The following is a 19,828-nucleotide window of genomic DNA, read 5'->3' as shown; positions in this document are numbered from 1 at the left end:
GTAATTAAGGGTCAAAATGTGTGCAGAGTGCAAAATATTTATAGCGGTACACCTTTGCACGTCTGACACTGAAACTGGAGTTTTTGAACATTTCCACTGTGGCTGGAGTTTTCCAAAAGCTTAGTTTTAAAGGACAAAAACATGTTTGCGTGTGGACAAAAGGCCAAAACGCACAGAAAAATAATGCGTTTTTGAAATAGCCGTATTAATGTGGACATCGCCTTAGTTTAAAATGGGTTCACACTCTGCATTACTGTCTTTATATTTACTTTGGTTTTCGATGGGAGAGGCAATTTATGATAAAATAGGATGTGAAGTATAATATTAGACTTGAAAGTGATAGTGCCTCCATTCTTTTAAGATAATGCTCACTATGCAAGAGACACTTTGTTGAAATTCTATGTTGTTGGCAGATTTTTTAATGATGCACTATTTGATAAATGATCCATCATGCTTTAGAGAACTTAATAACCTAATTTATTCAATTCACATCTGAATTCTATTTGGTCTGGATTCAATACTAGAGAACTGACATTTACATGCAAACTTTTAATGCTTAACAATGAATCAATTCGAGAAAAATTGATAAGAATTGCTATTATCACTGATATCTAAAGGAATAACGTATCCCTGTTGGCTTTGCTGCTAAAATTAAAAAGGTAACTGATCATATTGTTTACATACTTGTTTTTTTTGCTGTAGCTATCAATTTAGCCCACAGTATATGTACTGTTAAAAATAAAAAGAACAACATGATAAACTGAAAATGACTACAGTGTGATGCTATATACAGTGTGACAGCTATACACTGTCCATCATGTTAATTGCATCAATAGGGTCTAAGTAGCACAAGATTAGTCAGCCCCTCTTTTAAATCAATTTAAATTTCTTCATGAAAACAGAAGACCTTTTAATCATAGAGAAATGGTATTCTGGAGGAGTTATGATGGTGTTTTGACCAATACAGGGGTTCAATACAGTGTGTCAGACCCATAAAACCCCTCATGCTCAAGCACATATACAGTACATAATGCTCATGCCATGTATTATAGTTCCAACTGGGTCTTTGTGCGCAGCCTCAAGGATGTAGAGGGAAAGTTAATGAAAAAAAAACAACCATTAATATAAAATGATAAAACCAAGCTGATTTTGTTGTTAAATTTATGAAGGAGAAATCAAAATATACAAATAACAGGAATTACGCAGTAATTAAGTGCAAACAAAAAGGTGAAAAAAAATATGGTACTCGGGTAACACAGAGTTCTATATTTTAAAGTATCTAACTTGGAAAAGTATATATTTTTTTAAAGACTTGCATTGATCCAGTCTATTCTATTTATCCATTCTATACTCCATTTCGACGCTAACAATGACAGGACGATCGAGGGCAGAGAAAAATCAATAAATTTTTCAAGTCACTACAGGTGATGGATGAAAGCCAGAGAGTAGCTCCTGCTGGGCTGCAGCTTCAGCAGATAAAGACAAAGCTGGCAAAGAAAGTGTACTGCTCAACACAGGATGCCAGGAAATGGAAGTGCTTCAGAATGACTGTCATTTCAGTTGGTGACATTACAGTCTTACAGTTATGCACAAAAGAATAGTACCAGTACTCAGTAAATAAGCTGCATCAATAAGTATGCTGATTACCAGTGCAAAGAGACCAGACTGTGTTCTTCAGTCTTGACTGAGTTTGGACAGAACTACGGTGGAACCTCACAATTCCAATGTCCCGAATGACGTACAATTTGGAAACTTCCAAAAGAAAGAACAGCCTGAACAAGGGGTGTCGAGTGACAGTGTGTCCATTTGTCCCTTTTATATGCATTTCAAATAATTTTCTGCATGTAAAACTAATTGTAAAGCTATAACAATTTTTTGGGTGATTGGAACGGATGAATTCGATTTGTATTTTCTCTTATCAGAAAAATTGATTCGGGTTTCATTGAGACCTTCTGGAACGAATTAATGACACAATAACCAAGCTTCCACTGTATTTCCTACTGAAAAACATAAAAGAAAAAAATAAACAGGTCAAAGACTGACCAACACCCTTGATTATGTTTCATCTAATACCAAGACAGGCCAAAGACAACCTATTCAGTAAAACAACGTATCAACCTTCCACAAACACACTCACACATGCACAGCAGATTATGCAGAAAAGCAAGGGTAGGCACTACAGTATCGGCCACCTCAGCACAAAGGAAATGTAAGTGGGTTTTCCTACACGGGGAAGATCTGGATGACAAAGTATCATGTGAGGCCCTTTATCGCCACACATACTTCCTGTACTACTGTGCAAGCATAGTCAAATGTAGTAAGCGTATTTCAATAGAGACACTGATGCTGAATGGGAGCCCTTAGAGAAACTGTAACTGGATTACATTGCAGCTTCCAAAAGCGGTTGGCCTGGAAACACCTGCAAACAACTGCTCAGGGACTAGTTAGCGTTCAACTTGTTTAATCATACACTTCACTATTACAAGCAGACTAAAACCTCAACTATCATGGTCAGTAAATGCAATAAGGGAAGGAGGCTTGATGAAAGTCACAAGGATAGTGACAACATGACAGATGGTGCCTTAAAAAAAGAAGAGATAGTACTCACGAACACAGGTAGCCTGGATGCCGGTCCAGGTGAGATCTGGCAAACAGAGGCGGGTGGTGGAACCATGCAGGATGTGTCCCTGTTGGCACTGGAAGTCCACTCTGCTGCCCACCTGGACACAAACGCACAGCAGACTAAGTGGTGAGAGCCTTTCCCCTTAATTTTAATGATTATGTGTGTGTGTAGTACGTAGTGTGAGAGTAGCCGATAAAGACAATTGTTTAGAATGGCTTCCCCATTTTTTGTTCTCAAGTGATCCAAGTACAAAGCTAAGCTACTTGTGGTTCCAACTTGGAGACAATGTCTTATCTGATATCCTGCTGAACGGTGGATAAAAAGAAACTGTTTGCACTTATCTTCAAAGTGACACTGAAAAAGCAACAAGGAGGAAATTAAATTGAAATACAGAGGCAGAACATATCTCAGGGCGAGCCCTGAGCCCACGGTGAGGGTCATGATATATATTCTCCTCCACTATGATCTATCTGAACTGTCTCGTTTCACACATAGTACTGCACATACCGTGCATACTCACGCTCACACAAACCCAGTTGCTTCTTTTTATTGGAAAGCCATAACTGATCATTACGATCAAATGCGGAATGCAAACAGTCAACATTGGGAGACTGTTGAAACTGTTATTACAAACGCTGAGTTTGGTAAAGCATGGTAGCTTCAATTGGTTATCCTCAATTCACTGTAAACAAACGTGTAAATGTTCTTTTAATTGGAATTATACACAGTGCAATTCTTCGCCTTACTCCCGTTTTGAGACCGTGTGTGCGCATTACACTAGACGTAATGCATTTTTTGTACAATCTGTTTTTTTAGACCACTACTGGTAACATTGAGTATGCTAGCTGGTGGTAGTGTTCTCGTCATTTTTGGTTTCAGAAAATGTAATCTCGAGCCAGCTGCTTACAGTCCCTTTAAAGCATGAATTATAAATGGCCTGATATTGAACATTATCATATCTGCCATGACGTTTTTCAGATTGCTCGTTAGCAGGATTATGTAAAACCTATTTCATTCACATGACTTTTTGAAAATGTGCATTAGCCAAAGGAAGACCTCAATACATTTTTTTGAAGTGTTTTTCCTCTTATGTTAAAAATGCAATAGCAGTTTGACATTTTTCTTTGTTTCTCATTGAGAAATTTGAGAATATTTGTCTCTCAGTGAGTAATGCATGTATGACAAACTGTTGACAAACTTCCAGTTGTTCAGGCTTAGACATCTGCACTCTGCAGAGTATCAAATGTTGCATCAGCATATTCAAGATATGTAAATCAGGGAAATTACAGTCTTTAATGTCGTACCATTGGCCAGTATGTTAGACCACGCTGCAGTGTTCTAGTGTATCTAAAACATCTTTACCTTAAAACCAGTGGTGTAGTTCATGAAGCCATACTCAGGTATTCCTGGATTTTCACAGGTGCTTCTTGTAGGCTCTGCAAAAAGAAAAAAAAAATCATGACTAGAAGACAATGGACTAGAGTAAGAAGGAGCCTGTTGAGCTGTGGCTGATTAATGATTGAGCATTATATATAGGTGCTTGATTATTGATGGAGTGACATGCAGTAAGCCAAATCCATATCTTAGTTCTCTCTTAAACTTGGAAATTAAATAGTAGACAACAGATCATTGCATACAGTACAAATGAATCTACATGGTTTGAGACAGGACTCAGTACCAATGCACCGAGGCTGCGCTCCACTCCAGGTGCCGTCCTCTTGGCACATTCGTGTTGTTGATCCTACCAGCACGAAGGGGGCACTGCAGCTAAATGTCACCTCTGACTTGAAGATGAAGCTGCGCCCTTCTCGCCGTCCTTTGGCAGGCGTACCAGGATCTCCACAGAACTTGGCTGCAAAGGCAAGGATAAAAAACAAAAAATGCTGCTAAAATGATGAGCTGAGGGCAAACGTCCAGCATGGATGATACACACTTCCAGTGGCAAGAGTGAGGAAAAGTTTTGTTGTCTGCACTTTAACAGTCAACCTGGGTGGACATCTCGGCTTAGCAAGGCTATTTTAAATATTTAGTGCGTAAATACTGTACACATTTTTAAAGACAAGAGCAGACATAAAGAAATGGAGCCAACTTCTCTTGCTACTGCACACCAATGACAACAGGCAAAAAAAAAGGTCACACTGTAATATTTTTGTTGGCCCGCTTTTAACTGATTACAACACACATTTACTGTGGCATTGCTTCCACGAGCACCTGCAAAGTCACAACATTTATCGCTGTCCAGGTTGCAATATTTTTGTGCCAAGATCTTGTACTGATGAGAGATTCAGATCGCTGCGCAAAGTTTCAAAGTTTTTTAGAACAGTAGTTTCAGCAATCTCCTTAGATGTTGTCTCATGTTTAATGCATGCAAATCATTTCTAAAACACTTGAATAACTTTTCCACAACCACAGGATCTGTTGTGTCTTCCGACATAGCCGTGGTTATTGTAAGGGGCCACATTTCCAACTTTTCAGACTTATGTTCTGTATGTGTTTAAAATACTGTACTCTTGTTGTGCATAATGTGAAAGTACCATAGCATAAGGTCTTGGTTTGGAACATGCATGCAAGTTACATGTCCAAAAGGAGTAGGAAGAAGCAAAGCTTATTTAATCCTACCCCCCATCCGTTCCATGTCTTGTGCAGTACATATTATTCACTTCCTATATTCCATATGTGATTTTTAATACATATAATAATATGGTAATGTAACAATATGATGTAATTAAGATTTTTTTCACGATTAATAAAATAATCAGTATAATAATAAATATTAATACATAGAAACAAGCATAACAGAACAATAAATATAATAATCAGTATAATAATAAATAAAATAAAGACAAGCATAATAAAGCAAGTTCAAGACTCTTCTGCCTTGTATTTAGCAAACATCAACTGCTTGTATTGTTTTGTTTTTTTTGTGTGTTTTTTAGTTATCCCTGACTTAATTTTTATTCCACTACTACATCTTGTGAATTGTCGGGTACCACTGTGCAGTGGCAAACAAATATCTTGTTGCCAGCTGAAGCATAATCACCCATGCAGTAATTACCCAATGGGAGGGACGGTGATGACTTTTTTTTTTTTTTTTAGCCAGGCAGTGTGAAAAATCGTGGAAAATAGGTCTTTCAATTTTCCTGTCTGTCCACATCTACTCAGCGAACTTTGAGTGATTTAGCTGGGGGCAAAGGCATATGCACTTATGCATTTGACTGTTTCTGCAGCCATCAATCCACAGTAATCACAATGATCAGGAACCACTTTGGGGGGTGTCTGAGAGCAGAGGCAAGACCAAGAGTCACAGCAGTCAGTTATACAGTCAAAGCACTGTGGGATAAAGCCAATAATGAGGCAGACTGCTGCTCCAGGCTGACATGTTCTGCCTCTTGACGGTGTGGAGACTGAGATAAGTTCTTGCTGGCTTTCCTGCCCAAAATCAAAATTACCTTTGCTGCTTCACATAACAAGAAAAATCAGATTAGTTCAGGTAAGACTCAGGCAGAAGAAACCTTTTAGTGCAATCCAAAAAACTACCTATTTTAGTATGTGATGCATTTTTTCAATATTGTAATGTCTGCTAAGACTAAAATAATCAAAACTTAATCTACTCCTGGGTCACTCTGTTGCATCAATTTTCTTCCAAGCAAACAGTGGTTCTCAACATTCTCAACAGTGACATAAAAATATTTGAGATGATTTATATTTAAATACAATAAAAGATTACTGAAGACAGGTTGTTTCACATGAAAAGGACATGTGTGGCTTTGGAGTGTTATTTTTCCATACAATTGTGGTTCAATTCCATATTGTACAGCTTCAGGTGATTGACATCATGGTAGCAAGAACTTTTGTGAAACAGGCCCTTGCGATTTGGAGGAGGAAGACAATGTGGAAGTTTTCTCCGGGTACTCCGGTTTCTGCCCACGTTCCAAAAAACACGCATGTTAGGTTAAATGGCAACTCTAAATTGTCCACAGGTACGAATGTTAGCTGCGACAGGCTCCAGCATACCCGCGACCCTAGTGAGGATGACCTGCAGAGAAGATGGATGATGGATGGAAGACAATATGGAAGAAAACTCTGATTACAGCCCCTCTGATGAAGATGACTGATTGAGAGGAGCAGGCTGCCTTTTGTGCTGTTTATGCAAACACCCCATGCTTGTGCCGTGCACGCCTGGATCTCCACTCCTGCGCAGTATGCGTCGCCTTTCACAACCGCTTGTATGTGATTATAGAGAAAATGCATGACACCAGAAACAGTTCCTGTAGCTCACACAATGCACAGTATGTGGTACTTCTGCATGCACCTGCACTCAAGGTTCGGAACCAAAAAATCTGATTGCGAATACATGTACCGTTACACATCTAGTATTGTATAGTGCCAACATGGGACTTCTATAACTGGCTGGTGTGTTACAGGCCTCAAAGTGAGGCTGTTTCTAGTCTGTGGAACACTGAAAAAGGAAGACCAATATTTTGAGCCACCATATTCCGGGAAATGTTCCATTCCATATTGGCGGTGCAGAGATTTGACAATTGTGACACAAGACCTGCACAGGGTGACACTGACAAAGTGGGAACAATCAGGGGTGTCTGGGAAATGTGGGTGGACCAGCTACAACTCATGTACAAACCTGTTTTTTGATCTTTTTAGTAAAACAGGAAATTATATAGTGTAATGTCAAAGATTTTCTCCAAAAATTTGTGTTAAAAAACTTGAAAAAATATACGCATTTAGTAATGAAATTGATCTGTAGTTAAAATTTGTTATGGACACTAAAGGCATAACATAAATAAGGAGCAGTAGGTAATGGTCAAAAGTAGGACTGTCTGATAACATCGGCCCGATATTGGCATAAAAATGTAATATCGGTCAATTTTGGTATCATTTTTTTCATGAAAGCCATTACAGCCCTTGAAGCGCCAAAGTCGCAAAATTGCAACATTGCATTGTAGTTTACTTTACACCAGGAGATGGCCGACATGTCTGTAACTTAAATCTGAGCAACATTTGTGGGAGTGTTTCTATGCAAAGTTTAGCACCCTGTGCTGCTGCAGCAGTGAGTCCAGTCGACATAACAGTGCACACGCAGCACATACAGTACTTGAGCCAATGCTTTGCTGAACCATGTTCGGGGTAGGTGGGTAGCGGGAATGTAAAAAAACAAGGAAATAGGCAGACGCGGCAGGCTGGACTCCCCAGCCACGCCCACAACACGACTTGTACAATGTTGTCTACAGCCACGTTGAGAAGCTAATTGCTGATGCTGTATCCAACAGCTTCACAGATATGAGATAGATACAGTAGATAGATAGACATTAGCGAAAAATAAGGCACGAACAGATGAAGTCAAATTTGTAGTGCAATAATACATAATAAATAATAATAATACATAATAATGATAATACATAGTAAGGTAATAAGTCCAGTCCTGTCGGTATTGGTTGATATCGGAATCGGATATTGAGAGTTGGACAATCATATCAGTTATCGGCAAAAAAGCCAATATCAGACATCCCAAGTATTATTCTCATCAAACAGCATTAGTATTCAAGTGGCATTTTCTGAGACAATACAGGGGGCATACACATCAGTCATAAACTTCAAGCAGCTACAGAATAATGTACAGTTATATATACTGTATATATGGAGAAAAATGTCCCCCAGGCAAAACCAAGCTCAGCATATTTACCAGTGTACGAGTGTCCGTGTGTGTGGGTGAATGAGCATGAAAGAGAAGAGTGAAAGACCAGCGAAACTTATTTCCAGTCTCTCTCTCCCTCTCTCTTTCTCTCAGCCTCTTGCCTTCTTGATGAATTATCAATGCCTCTGAAGTAATCAATATGCAGTAGCCAGATTCAAAGTTGCCCTTCCTGCAGACAGGCATGCAACCCCAGAGTGAATTTCGCTGTTTTCACTATGTTTACCATGTGCTGTGCTAGGAAACATATGCATATGTAATGAAACCATGGTTTACTTCAGTTCAATCTTAACAGAAATCAAGCAGATCACAATTTGTAGGATTGCAGAGCCGCAAGTCAGCAAAGTGTCTTCTTTGGAACCCGCATCCAGTAAGTGCAAACCTTCTGCATGTCATGTAAAAAAGCAAAGTAATACCATGTGAAGCCACATTAATAAATCCAAAACAAGTTGACTTCATGTTAAATGTCAGCAATAACACATTTTTCCTGCTGAGCTAAAAGTATTTTAGGGGAAGTCTAACAATTGATACAGTGTATTGACTTTTGTTTTTATCTTATCCAAAGCACAATTACGAAATTCTAACTGGCCAGCTTCATGGCACATGTATATCCAGGGTCCGTGCAATAATAGTGGCTAGGCAGGGTCAGGGTCTGCAAATGCACTGAACTAACATGAAGTGAAGCAGATTTACCACTTAATAATGGCCGCACAATTTATGAGGACTAGTACCGAACATTGCTGTACATAATTCTGCACTGACGTTTTAATGCATAGATAATAGCTTTTCTACACCCAAGATCAGCTCTTTCTTCTCAATTTCCATTTATTTGCCTTCGTAAAACTCTGTAATTTATCACAGAGTTGCTTCCCCTTTAGAGCACTGCAGCAGGAGGCTAGCTTAACTACATGTTTACAAGAGGCCGGTTCTTTACACGAGCTGCTTATTGATCGTAATTGGAAGCAACGAAAGTTTTACGTTGAAAACAACTGACTAGTGGGACACATTCACCAACATTGTGACTTGATAGAACATAAAGGTTCAATGTGTATTGCTGATGAGTGTGATGATATCCAGGATGTGTCCAAGTGTTTCACTGATAATCACTCCTGCTGTAGACCTTACAATAAAACAGGGGGAACCTCAGTCAGACCTTTTTTTCAGTTGGTAATGCATGACTCTTAATGACACCTTTTAAATATGCAGGAGGTGCGTATTTTTGAAGATGTACAATTTGGTGTTACAAGGATTATGCAAAATGCATTGAAGGAGTGAAGTGAAGGAGGCATGGGGCTGAGGAAGAACTTATTTCATATTAGTGTTTATTTTTCAACTTTTAACAGTGCACTATTTTCCAAAATTGTCCTTTTTTTGGAAGTGAATAATGCATGAATCTGAAAGTATAGATTGTAAAGGTGTCACGTTGTGGATGGTAACTGTAGACAATACATATAGTCGTCCCTCGCCGCTTCACTTTTCAACGTTTTTTCTAAATACATTTATTTTAAAAATCATTGCTATTTTGTGGTTGACTACAGCCTATTATTAGTAAAAAAAAATGCATATTTAATCAAATTGTATGTCTTTTTGACCCATGTCTTTTTGATTTCTCTCTATACATACAGTATATATGCGCATGTGTGTGTATATGTATGTATATAGTATTTTTAAGCATATAAAGGGCTAAATGAACTAAGATACAAATATTAAAAGGATAGTTTGGCTTTATCGACATTAAGTTGTATGGCATCCCCATCAGCAGTGTAGTCAACAGTGACTTTCCTCCCCACTTTGTCCCGTTCTGGCCGGTCTTTCAGTGTTACATACCCAACTCACCACAAGTCTGTGAATGCATCTAGACTGTGTTCTGACTGCTGATTGGATGAGCAAGGTAAGGGGGAGACTGCCAGAGTGTGCAGTGAGATGCAAAAAAGCCATCTTATTGAGTGCGATACCACCGCAGTAAGCTATACATAACCATGAATGCGTCCCTAAAAAGAAAAATCTCGGAAGAAAATAGAGAGTTTAATGCTGAATGGACATATTCCTTTGCCCTAAAGGCCAATGACGCTAGCTTACTCGTGTTGAGAAATTAGCAAACTACGGTATAAAATTTTTTATTTTAAAGACATTTTCAAAACAAAAAAAACACTCTTGTCTCGCTTTTTCTGAAAAGTAGCCAACTGCAGATGGGTGTAAGAGAGTGATGCTGGAACTACTACAGAAGGTTGCGCAGAGCAAACATACTTTCAAGAAGTGGATGAACGCTCCAAGCTCAACTACACATGCTAGTGTTGTTTGCCTCTCTCGTCAAAGACAGTCAGTGACAGGACGAATAGAATGGCAACAAACATCACCAGTAGGCAAATTGATTACATTAATTACTTAATTCGTCGCACAAGCATATTCAATTGCCTGTGATGAGCAAGTGATGCAAACGATTTTGAGCAGACAGCACTAATATGCAGATGTGTGAACTTTGGCTGGCTTTTTTATGTGAAAGTTGGCTAAATTTTGCTTTAATTTTACACAAATACGGGAACGACTCAATTATTTAAATGAAGGCCTATGCACTATGTACTTCTCTTAGTTGAATTATGTTGTTACAGGTCAAATTTAAAAACAGATTACATCTTTTAAAAGTTCCTAAACTTGTGTTATAAACTTTGTAATGTTTTGCAGCTCCAGATTATGGTCACTAGGTGTCCGTAATATCGCATTGATGAGACTATGGCCACCGCAGGAAGTATGTGGAGATAATGTGACTCTCCCAATGCTACCAGGTAAGTATGTTCAGTCTAAGTACTTATATTCTAACTTCGAAAATATTCTATTTATAAATAAGGAAAACTACTTCATGGAAATTCACTTGTTGCGATCGGGTCTGGAACCAATTAACCACGATAAACGAGAGAATAGCATCGATCCATGGTAGGTGTCAAACCACAGACAGACAAAATCCTGCACCAACAAGTTTTGTCGTGGCATTGTGTGCTAAGAGTTTGCAGTTCAATATAATTAGTTTTAAATGGGCCGAGTAATCTCACACATGTTTTTATGAGACATTGTGATTCTGAAATATAGTGCAAACCATTCCATTTTATCACCCTTTTATAACCTCTTACCTTGAGTCAGCAATCTATAGTGTTGTTATTGTATGCCCAATTAATTGCAGTCGTGTATTAAGACTGCCTATTAAGTTGCATTTAATAGTCGAGAAGGCCTGCGCATTGGCACAAATTCTACAGTTGTAACAAAAAGTACAGGATGCATTGCCGAGTTTAAATGCGAAAACCAGACAGTCTTTGGTTCACAATGTCTGACTGCAATGTATCCGGGGAAAGGATCAGCAAGCGTCACCATTGCGCTGGCCCTGCTTTGACAAGTTTTCCCTGTTTCCGTTACATAGATATCACAATGTGTTGTATTTATCTTTCCGGATCGCTGTATCCTCATTCGCAAAATATTGATATTGTGAAAAACATAAATGTAATCCACACTCCTAGATGACAATGAAAGACTAGGCACTTGTGCATGTCCAGGTTATAATACATCTAAAGTTTTCCAATCAATAAACAGAAGGTACACTGCTTTCATATTGGAATCATTATGGAAACATGGTGTTGGGCTACCTGTCAAGTTACATTTTATAGGGAAAAAAATAATATATTTCTCATTTTTAACAGACAAAGCATGTATTTTCACACAGCATCAAATCCGGTGCATCTTTACAGCACTGTCTTACTTTATTTAGCCAATAATTTGTTGCTCCTGCAAAAAGAGCCCCCTGTTAAAACTTCATAAGTTATTTATGGCTTTCATTGATTTCATTAAGTTGGGATAACCTAAAGTGGTGAGCAGCAAAAGCAATAGAAAAGAGCCTTACTTCTGACAAGACAAATGGAAACTACTGGAATAGAGTTTGAAATACAGCATTTCCTTTTTTTAAACTTTGTGTTGTGTTTACATTTAACTTAAAAATATTTGGGGAAATAGGGTTAAACACGAGAATGGGAGAAATAGCTGCAGTATTCATTTGTTGGGTGCAATATTCCGTAATGTAACTTTGAGAGAAGAGGTGATTTTCCAGACAATGCAAATAAGCAACATACATACAACAATGCCAAATGCCTTTTTACACAGAGATTGAAATATATTTCCATGCACCATCATTCCACCTTGCTTGTTAATACACAACTTATCAAAGATGACAAAAAGCCAGCCCAGTGTGCAAATTGAACATATCGATCTGGCGGTCACTAACAGTGTTGTGTCAACACCATCAATGAGGTACTCAGTCTTTGCGCTTGTTCTGTTTACATAGAGCGTAGAAGCGCAACAACAGGCGAATATTCTCGGCCTGAACCAGGGCTGGGTACAGGACAGAATGCAAGTTTTCAAACAAGACACATCTTCTTGGGAGCTTTACACCCATCGTGCAGTAACAGTTAGATTATTACTCACGCAAGCACTGAGGCAGGTCTCCACTCCATGTGCCATTCCCTGTGCAGGTGAGCACAGCAGGGAAGGACAGCTCATAGCCTGACAGACAGCTGTAGCTCACACTGGTGCCCCACTCCCACACTGAGCCCTCCAAGAGACCGTTAGGGATGGACAGAGGTGTTGGACATGTCACCACTAAAGGAAACAAAGCACAGTTTTAAGTTAATTCTCAAAGCATACCTAGCAAAATGTCATCTAGTTCATGGTAATCTGCAAAGGTTAAATTGAGGCAACTGGATTCTTCTTGTTTGTTGAAGACTTTTCACCCTTAATCCAAAGGGCTTTTTCAGTTCCACATTTTTAGGTGTGGAGTCTCCCTATTTCAAGATTCAAGAGTTTTATTGTCATATGCATAGTAAAACAGGCAGTTATACTATGCAATGGAATTCTTATTCTGTTCATTCTCCCAAGAAAAGAAAGAACACAAGAAAAAGAATAAGAACATAAGAAACAAAAATACCAAAAAATTAAGCAACAACAACAGAAGAGACATTAATACAAACAAACAAACAAACAAACAAACAAATAAATAAATAAATAAAGTGCTATGAGTGTGTGCATGTGTTGCGTGCGGCGTGTGTGAGTGCTTCGTTGAGAAGCCTGATGGCCTGTGGGTAAAAGCTGTTTGCCAGTCTATTTATGTTTCTGATGGGTGTGTCCCCCTGGGGGTGGTCACAAAAGGGTTGTTGTGGTTGCCGGGCAAGGCTGGTGAACGACTGTTCTGCATAATAATAGGTTGTTTGCCTGCCTGGTGGCTAAACAGCTCAATAGTGGCCACTCTTCCTGTGGAATGAGACCCTCTTTGGGGGAGTTAAGTTAGGGCATTGTTGTAAGCAGACGTTAGGTGACCAACAACCCTATTGTGACCTCCAGGGCGCACACCCACCAGAAGCATAAATACAGAGACTCAAAACAAAAATGTAGAACAGAAAAAGCCTCGCAACTGCAGCAATTTAACCTCTGCGGAATATCTAGCAAAGCATTGTGAAATCACAAAAAGCGCAAGTATTCTCAACAGGTAAATTAAACCAAGGCTTGAGAGTTAACAGCACTTATGCCTCTCAGATGATATGAGTTAAATCCAATAATGTTTGAGGCAGCTGTGCAACGTCTGCAGTACAGGCTTGGACCGTTTCTGCTGTCTGTGTGAATGGCTTTCTTTCAAAACAACAGTAACGCTAAAGGGGAGCATATGATTTCAGCAGTTTAACAGCTTTTGGTTATACTGTACATGTACAGGCTACTTTTTCACATGAGCACGAGGAAAATATGAAACAGAAAACCCCCATAACTGTATGACAATTCTGTTGCCATCCTACAGTTGCAGCTGAACAAAAATAGCTATGACAAGTAAACAAGCATTTTTTCTAACACTTGGAGATCATTAAAATGATTTTGTGAATACAGAGAATACTGTATGCTAGGTCATGTGTTTATAAACAGAGTGCATAAATTCAAATGATGCTTGCATGGTTGTTACTTTTATTGCCAATATTCGTTTACACTATTAGAATGTTATTACTACTTATTAACAGAATATTTAAGTCTCCGGGTTATGTGAGCGCCTATATATTGCTACACTGACGGGACAGCAGAGTTGAAGTGAGCTTCATTATGCATGATAATGTTGGTATTATAACAATGCATGCTTTCAATTGTAAAGCCATCTTAAACCCGGTTGAAGTTTGATGGAACATTTTCATAAGGCATAGACACTAAATGGCTTGCATATGTTTACACACTGAGTCTAGAGACAATTGCAATCTTGGAATTTCATAACCTTTTGTGTGGAAATAACGATGCTAGGATGAGGAACACGAGTGATCTAAGCTGTTAACAGGACAAAAGTAATAAATGCATGTATAATAAAACTTGTTTGCTCGACACACTTGGATGTAAATCTGCAGGGATTGCAATAGGATATAGGTTTTGCAGATGTGGATAAATTAGAGCACTTATCATGCACTCATCATTCCCCAGTGTCCCTTTCTCTTCTAATCATTTTTCACAAATACAGAGACATGAATGCACAAATACACAATCTTGCAGATGGTTGACAGTTTTCAGATTCACTTATCTGAAGGGTCACACAGATAAGGTTTAGTGTTCTGGCAATGCAACGACAGATATTGTGACAATATCATGGAGATTTTAAATATGCAGATGCGGCTCTGTGGACCCTTTCAATTAAATCTGTGCCTATCAAATCAAATCAAGTGCTCTCCATACAAATCTAATCTGGTTAAAAACCACAATCACATTTGTGTTGTTTATACCGCATATTATGGGCAGATAATGGACATTTTTCCTGCCTCAGGAAGTTTAATTTGATCATTTAAGCCTCTACAGAGAATAACAGCAAATGTGGAACATGCCACTGTGGAATATTTAGACTTTTTTTTTCCAAGGTACCCTCTACTTTGGCAGCAGTTCCAAAAACATTTCCATCTGGACATGTAGCAACACTATATGGCATTATACACTACATTGTCAGAAGTATTGGTACATTGCCTTTATATGCACATGAACTTTAACGAGAACCAATTCTTAATTTATAGGGTTTAATACAGAGTTAGCCCACACTTTGCAGATATAACAGCTTCGACTCTTCTGTGAAGGCTTGCCACGAGGTTTAGGACTGTGTTCTTAGAAAAGTTTGACCGTCCTTCCAGAAACGTACTTGTGAGGTACTGATTGTTGGACTACTCACAGTCTCTGCTCTAATTAATCCCAACGAGGTTGGGACTCAAGTCAAACTCCTCTACACCAAACTTGGTCATCCATGTCTTTTTAGCCCTTACTTTGTGCATCATGTTGGAACATGAAGGGGCCATCCCCAAACTGTTGTGAGCATGAAAATGTCCAAAATGCATTTTCTGAAAAATTATGAGTTGTTTTCATTGGAACACTTGAATTCAATGATTTGGAGAGGAAAAGATGTAGTTATTCCACTCCCCTCTACACATCGTTATCACATTCAACTAGGCTCACTGTCATGATTTCGACATTTATGATAATTAAAAATTTTAGATGATGTTGCAATGCTTGGATCATTTATTATATATTTACAGTCTTCCACATACTACATACAGTATAAAATACACATCCCATATAAATACAAATACATATCTACAAGATAAAAGTAATACAGTTTGATGGAGTTACATTTACACAGTTTCACTCGCATCTGCAGTCAATTTCACCTACAATTTCAACAGATTTCAACAGATCAGAGTACGACTACGTTCTCTGAGATGTTAATTGTGTTAGTAAATGTTGATGTGCACTTCTTTACCCAGAAGGCTAAGCACTCGGGGGGAAACCGGAAGTATACACTCTGTGAGGTGACGAACGAGTAAGGGTGATGTGTGAATAAAGCAATAAAGAGTTCATGGATATTGCTGTACACTGGTCTTGGTTTGGGGCCGCATGGTGGTCTAGTGGTTAGCATGTTGGCCATGTTGGAGATCGGGAAGACCTGGGTTCGATTCTCCCCTGGGCATTTCTGTGTGGAGTTTGCATGTTCTCCCTGTGCGTGTGTGGGTTTTCTCCAGGAACTCCGGTTTCCTCCCACATTCCAAAAACATGCATGTTAGGTTAATTGGCGACTCTAAATTGTCCATAGGTATGAATGTGAGTGTGAATGGTTGTTTGTCTTATGTGCCCTGCGATTGGCTGGTGACCAGTCCAGGGTGTACCCCGCCTGTCGCCCAAAGTCAGCTGGGGTAGGCTCCAGCATGCCCCCGCGGCCCTAATGAGGAAAAGCGGTATAGAAAATGGATGGATGTTCTTGGTTTGTTAAACAAGCAACAAACATAAAATTAATTATTTGGATTGTATTGTATTTGTGCACTACGTACACCAAAAGTATTGCAGACCACCTCTGCAATACTTTGCCACGCTTTCTCTCTTTTGTTTTATGACTGTGGCGGTGTTCTTTTTTATTTGCTCTTTTACCTCCTCGTAAGCCTCCATGACGATTTTCGCTTCCGACGGAGAAAGTACGCCGCTCTTGCTGCCATGGTGAATGGTTGACTGTGTGATCGATAGCGGGGTCTGTTTAAGGAAGCTGCATGCGCGGACTGATCCGGCCGGGATTGGTTTCACCTGGCTTGATTAATCTGTGTCTGCTCAACCTGGCTTGGTTTTTGGGCAACCATTTAAGCCTAAATGTTCTTGTTTTGGATTGATTCAACTCAGTTCAGTCATTTATCCTGGATGTCTGAATCCTACTTTCGTGCAACCGGACCCAGCAAGAAGCTAGGCGATAGTTATGGGGCCAAATTACTCTATGTGAAAAAAAAACATTTATTTAATTATGTATTAATATCTAAAAATCATGTGGTGTCCAATCATCATGATTGTTATCACTGACAATGTTTTGTGAGTGCAAGGTTTTATTTCCCACTACTTTTCATGAACTTAACATTGTACAGATAACTTTTAACACGTTTTTTAAGATGTGGCGGTGATTGAACACTGCAGAAAATAAGTTTTGAGTGCACCTCAACTTTAAATTTAGACTCCCTTGACAGGTTTTTCACCAGCAGGTTCGAAGAATGTGCCATATGCATTATATATTCCAAAGATGTGATATATAAGAATGTCAAAGACAAAACTAAGCTCAGCTGATTTGTTGTTGCTATATTAGTTGTTGAGGAAGGCCATTTCCCACAAATTATGTAATCAAAACACGTTCCCTTGCAATCGCTAATGAATAAGCAAATAGTCTCTTGAGGTTGGGATTGCAATGGCCTTGCTCTGGAGGACGAGAAAAAAAAGGCCTCTCCACTTTGAACTGCCTCTCTAAAATGCCCATCTGGAAGCTGTAAACTAGAACATTGATCTGGATGTGAACTATATGTAAATCCCAACGCTATTCCTGTGGCATCGTGAGAGGAAGAGACAGATGGGAGGGATGTACAAAAACATAGGAGGGAAAAAAAGGTGGGCATTTGAATTAATTGCACTTTTTCAGATAGTGTCTTTTCGCATCCTGTCACACTTTTGTGTGTGGCTATTCTGATAAAAAAAAATGTTTCTCACTTTGCCATAGAAAGAACTAATATTTCTTTCCATGGGAATAACACCAAGTAAATGGGGGCAACAGAGTGTGATGTCTGCATACTCACTGAATCGCCGACATAACACTGCCACACATTGTGACCGTTTCCTTTGGCATCATTTCAAAATAAGGGCATGCAATTACATTTAGGGGAGTTTTCTGAGGGTTATGATATTTTATAAGTTACTGTTGATGATTATAAATTATTTTTTGATTGCAAGGCCAGTGTTGGAGCCTTGTTCCCATAGCAAAGTGCACCCATGACATTGAGGTGTGGCAGTTCTTTGGGACGGGTGGGGGTGATGTTTGTTGTTTAGCTGTTGATTTAAACAAGCAATGCGCTTTGAGCCGACCTTTAAGCAACACAACTCCTGAATCCTATCCGATATTAATCAGAAATAAAAAAATATTTGAATAAAAAAATAATAAAGGCGCTGGAGCGAGCCAGGCAGGACGCATGGGAAAGCAAAGCGTGTCCCATTTTCCTAAATAGTCCTAAGCAGCATTAGTGCCTCTTAGTTGAACGCACCAAACAAGGGATTCAAAGTGAATCCTTGCCGTGTAGGGCTTACAATGTGTCATCTGCAGTGCGTGTGCATGTGTGTGTGTGCACGCCACACAAAACAGCATGACTACTGACAAGCCCACATTAAGTGCAAAATTATGCACAAGTGAACCTCTTTATCTCTTTTAGTTTTTCATTCTCTCTCGAAGGCCCTTTTCTGTTATCCACATTTTCTCACCCTCCCTGGAAAAATGGCTCATAACCAAGCAGAACAGCATCCCAACACACCGAAAGGATAACAGATGCTTCGAGTTATGTTGGTTTCAAACATCAAGTAGAGCCTGAAATTCAGCACCCATTAAACTGAAACCTGAATCAATCAAAATAAAAGACAACCACATAAGGCAAGGCAAGTGATAGTGGTGGCTGAAGAAGAAAACTGAAGAAATCTTCTAATTCAATCTTCTCATTCAATAAGAAAGTCCCCGACAAAAAAAAAGCTTTGTGGTTTATCCATAAAAGCCTTTAGAGATAGGCTAAGGAAGTGGAGGTGGCGGTTGGCAGGGATTTAAAAAAAAATGTATCTGCGCTCCTTCCTAACGATCCATGAATTGGAGAAATGCCTAAATTAATATAAAGCACCCATTTAGTAATCAGACTCCTCTCTCTAGTCTGTCTTTTATTCATTTGCCCCATGAGAGAAATAAGTGCTGCTGCAAAAGTGAGAGCAGTGAAGTGAGGCAAAGGGATCCTCTGGCTGGCTGACTAATGCATACAGGTCAGCAGGAGCTGACAGCGCTCTGGCAGCAGCCGCGGTCGAAGCCGACGCCAAGGTGTGCTCGCTTTAGTGTCTGTGTGTGCACAAGGGAGACAGCTGGGCAATTAAACGCTCCCGTGTGGGTGCATGCACGCACGGTGGTGTGTGAGCATCTGTGCAATGAAGAAGGCTAAACTCTTAGGCTGCGTTTACACAGTGAAACCTTCACGCAATTAATAGTCTGCTGAAAAATGCATGAGAAATAACTTTCATGCAACACATTTCTTAAAAAAGCACTAAACATCTAAAAAGTTGCATTGGTGGGTGAATGAGCGGTTACCATCTCCTTGAGAAACCATCAAGATTAGTACAAAAAACAACAAGAACAACAAAAAAAGTACTTAGAAAAGCTTCTCTATTTGTCACCTATGAAATGACCAACTGAATGGCTATGATCTATAATCTTAAAAGATAACAGGCATTACAGGTAGTGTCATTCATACATTCAGGCCATGTTCACACAAACAGATATTTTCAAAAACCCACATTTTTCACACTGGTGTTGCACACAAGTGGAGTTAAAAAAAAACAAACTCTGTCCACATAAAAACACATTCACTGGCTGTCATGCACATTTTCAGAAGCCTGAAAAAGCAACCACAACTGAC

At 39.2% G+C, this 19,828-nt stretch overlaps 1 protein-coding gene across 6 annotated transcripts in view; it reads right to left on the bottom strand.

Annotated features, from left to right (window-relative positions):
- Positions 1–19,828, bottom strand: part of LOC129185423 (CUB and sushi domain-containing protein 3-like) — a 307,190-nt gene that overhangs the window by 20,368 nt on the left and 266,994 nt on the right. For all 6 annotated transcript variants that reach the window (XR_008572067.1, XM_054782498.1, XM_054782497.1 and 3 more), the window contains exons 60-63: positions 12,795–12,968; positions 4,302–4,475; positions 3,986–4,059; positions 2,609–2,720 (exon numbers count right to left, since the gene is read on the bottom strand). Coding sequence is in view for 5 of the 6 variants with exons in the window: in XM_054782498.1 (XP_054638473.1) it covers positions 2,609–2,720; positions 3,986–4,059; positions 4,302–4,475; positions 12,795–12,968 (534 nt within the window). In the remaining variant the exon portion in view is untranslated. The remainder of the gene's footprint in view (positions 1–2,608; positions 2,721–3,985; positions 4,060–4,301; positions 4,476–12,794; positions 12,969–19,828) is intronic.

The sequence above is a fragment of the Dunckerocampus dactyliophorus genome, chromosome 7 (genome assembly GCF_027744805.1).
Source record: "Dunckerocampus dactyliophorus isolate RoL2022-P2 chromosome 7, RoL_Ddac_1.1, whole genome shotgun sequence".
Taxonomy (NCBI): Eukaryota; Metazoa; Chordata; class Actinopteri; order Syngnathiformes; family Syngnathidae; genus Dunckerocampus; species Dunckerocampus dactyliophorus.
This window is presented reverse-complemented; position numbering and strand designations above follow the sequence as displayed.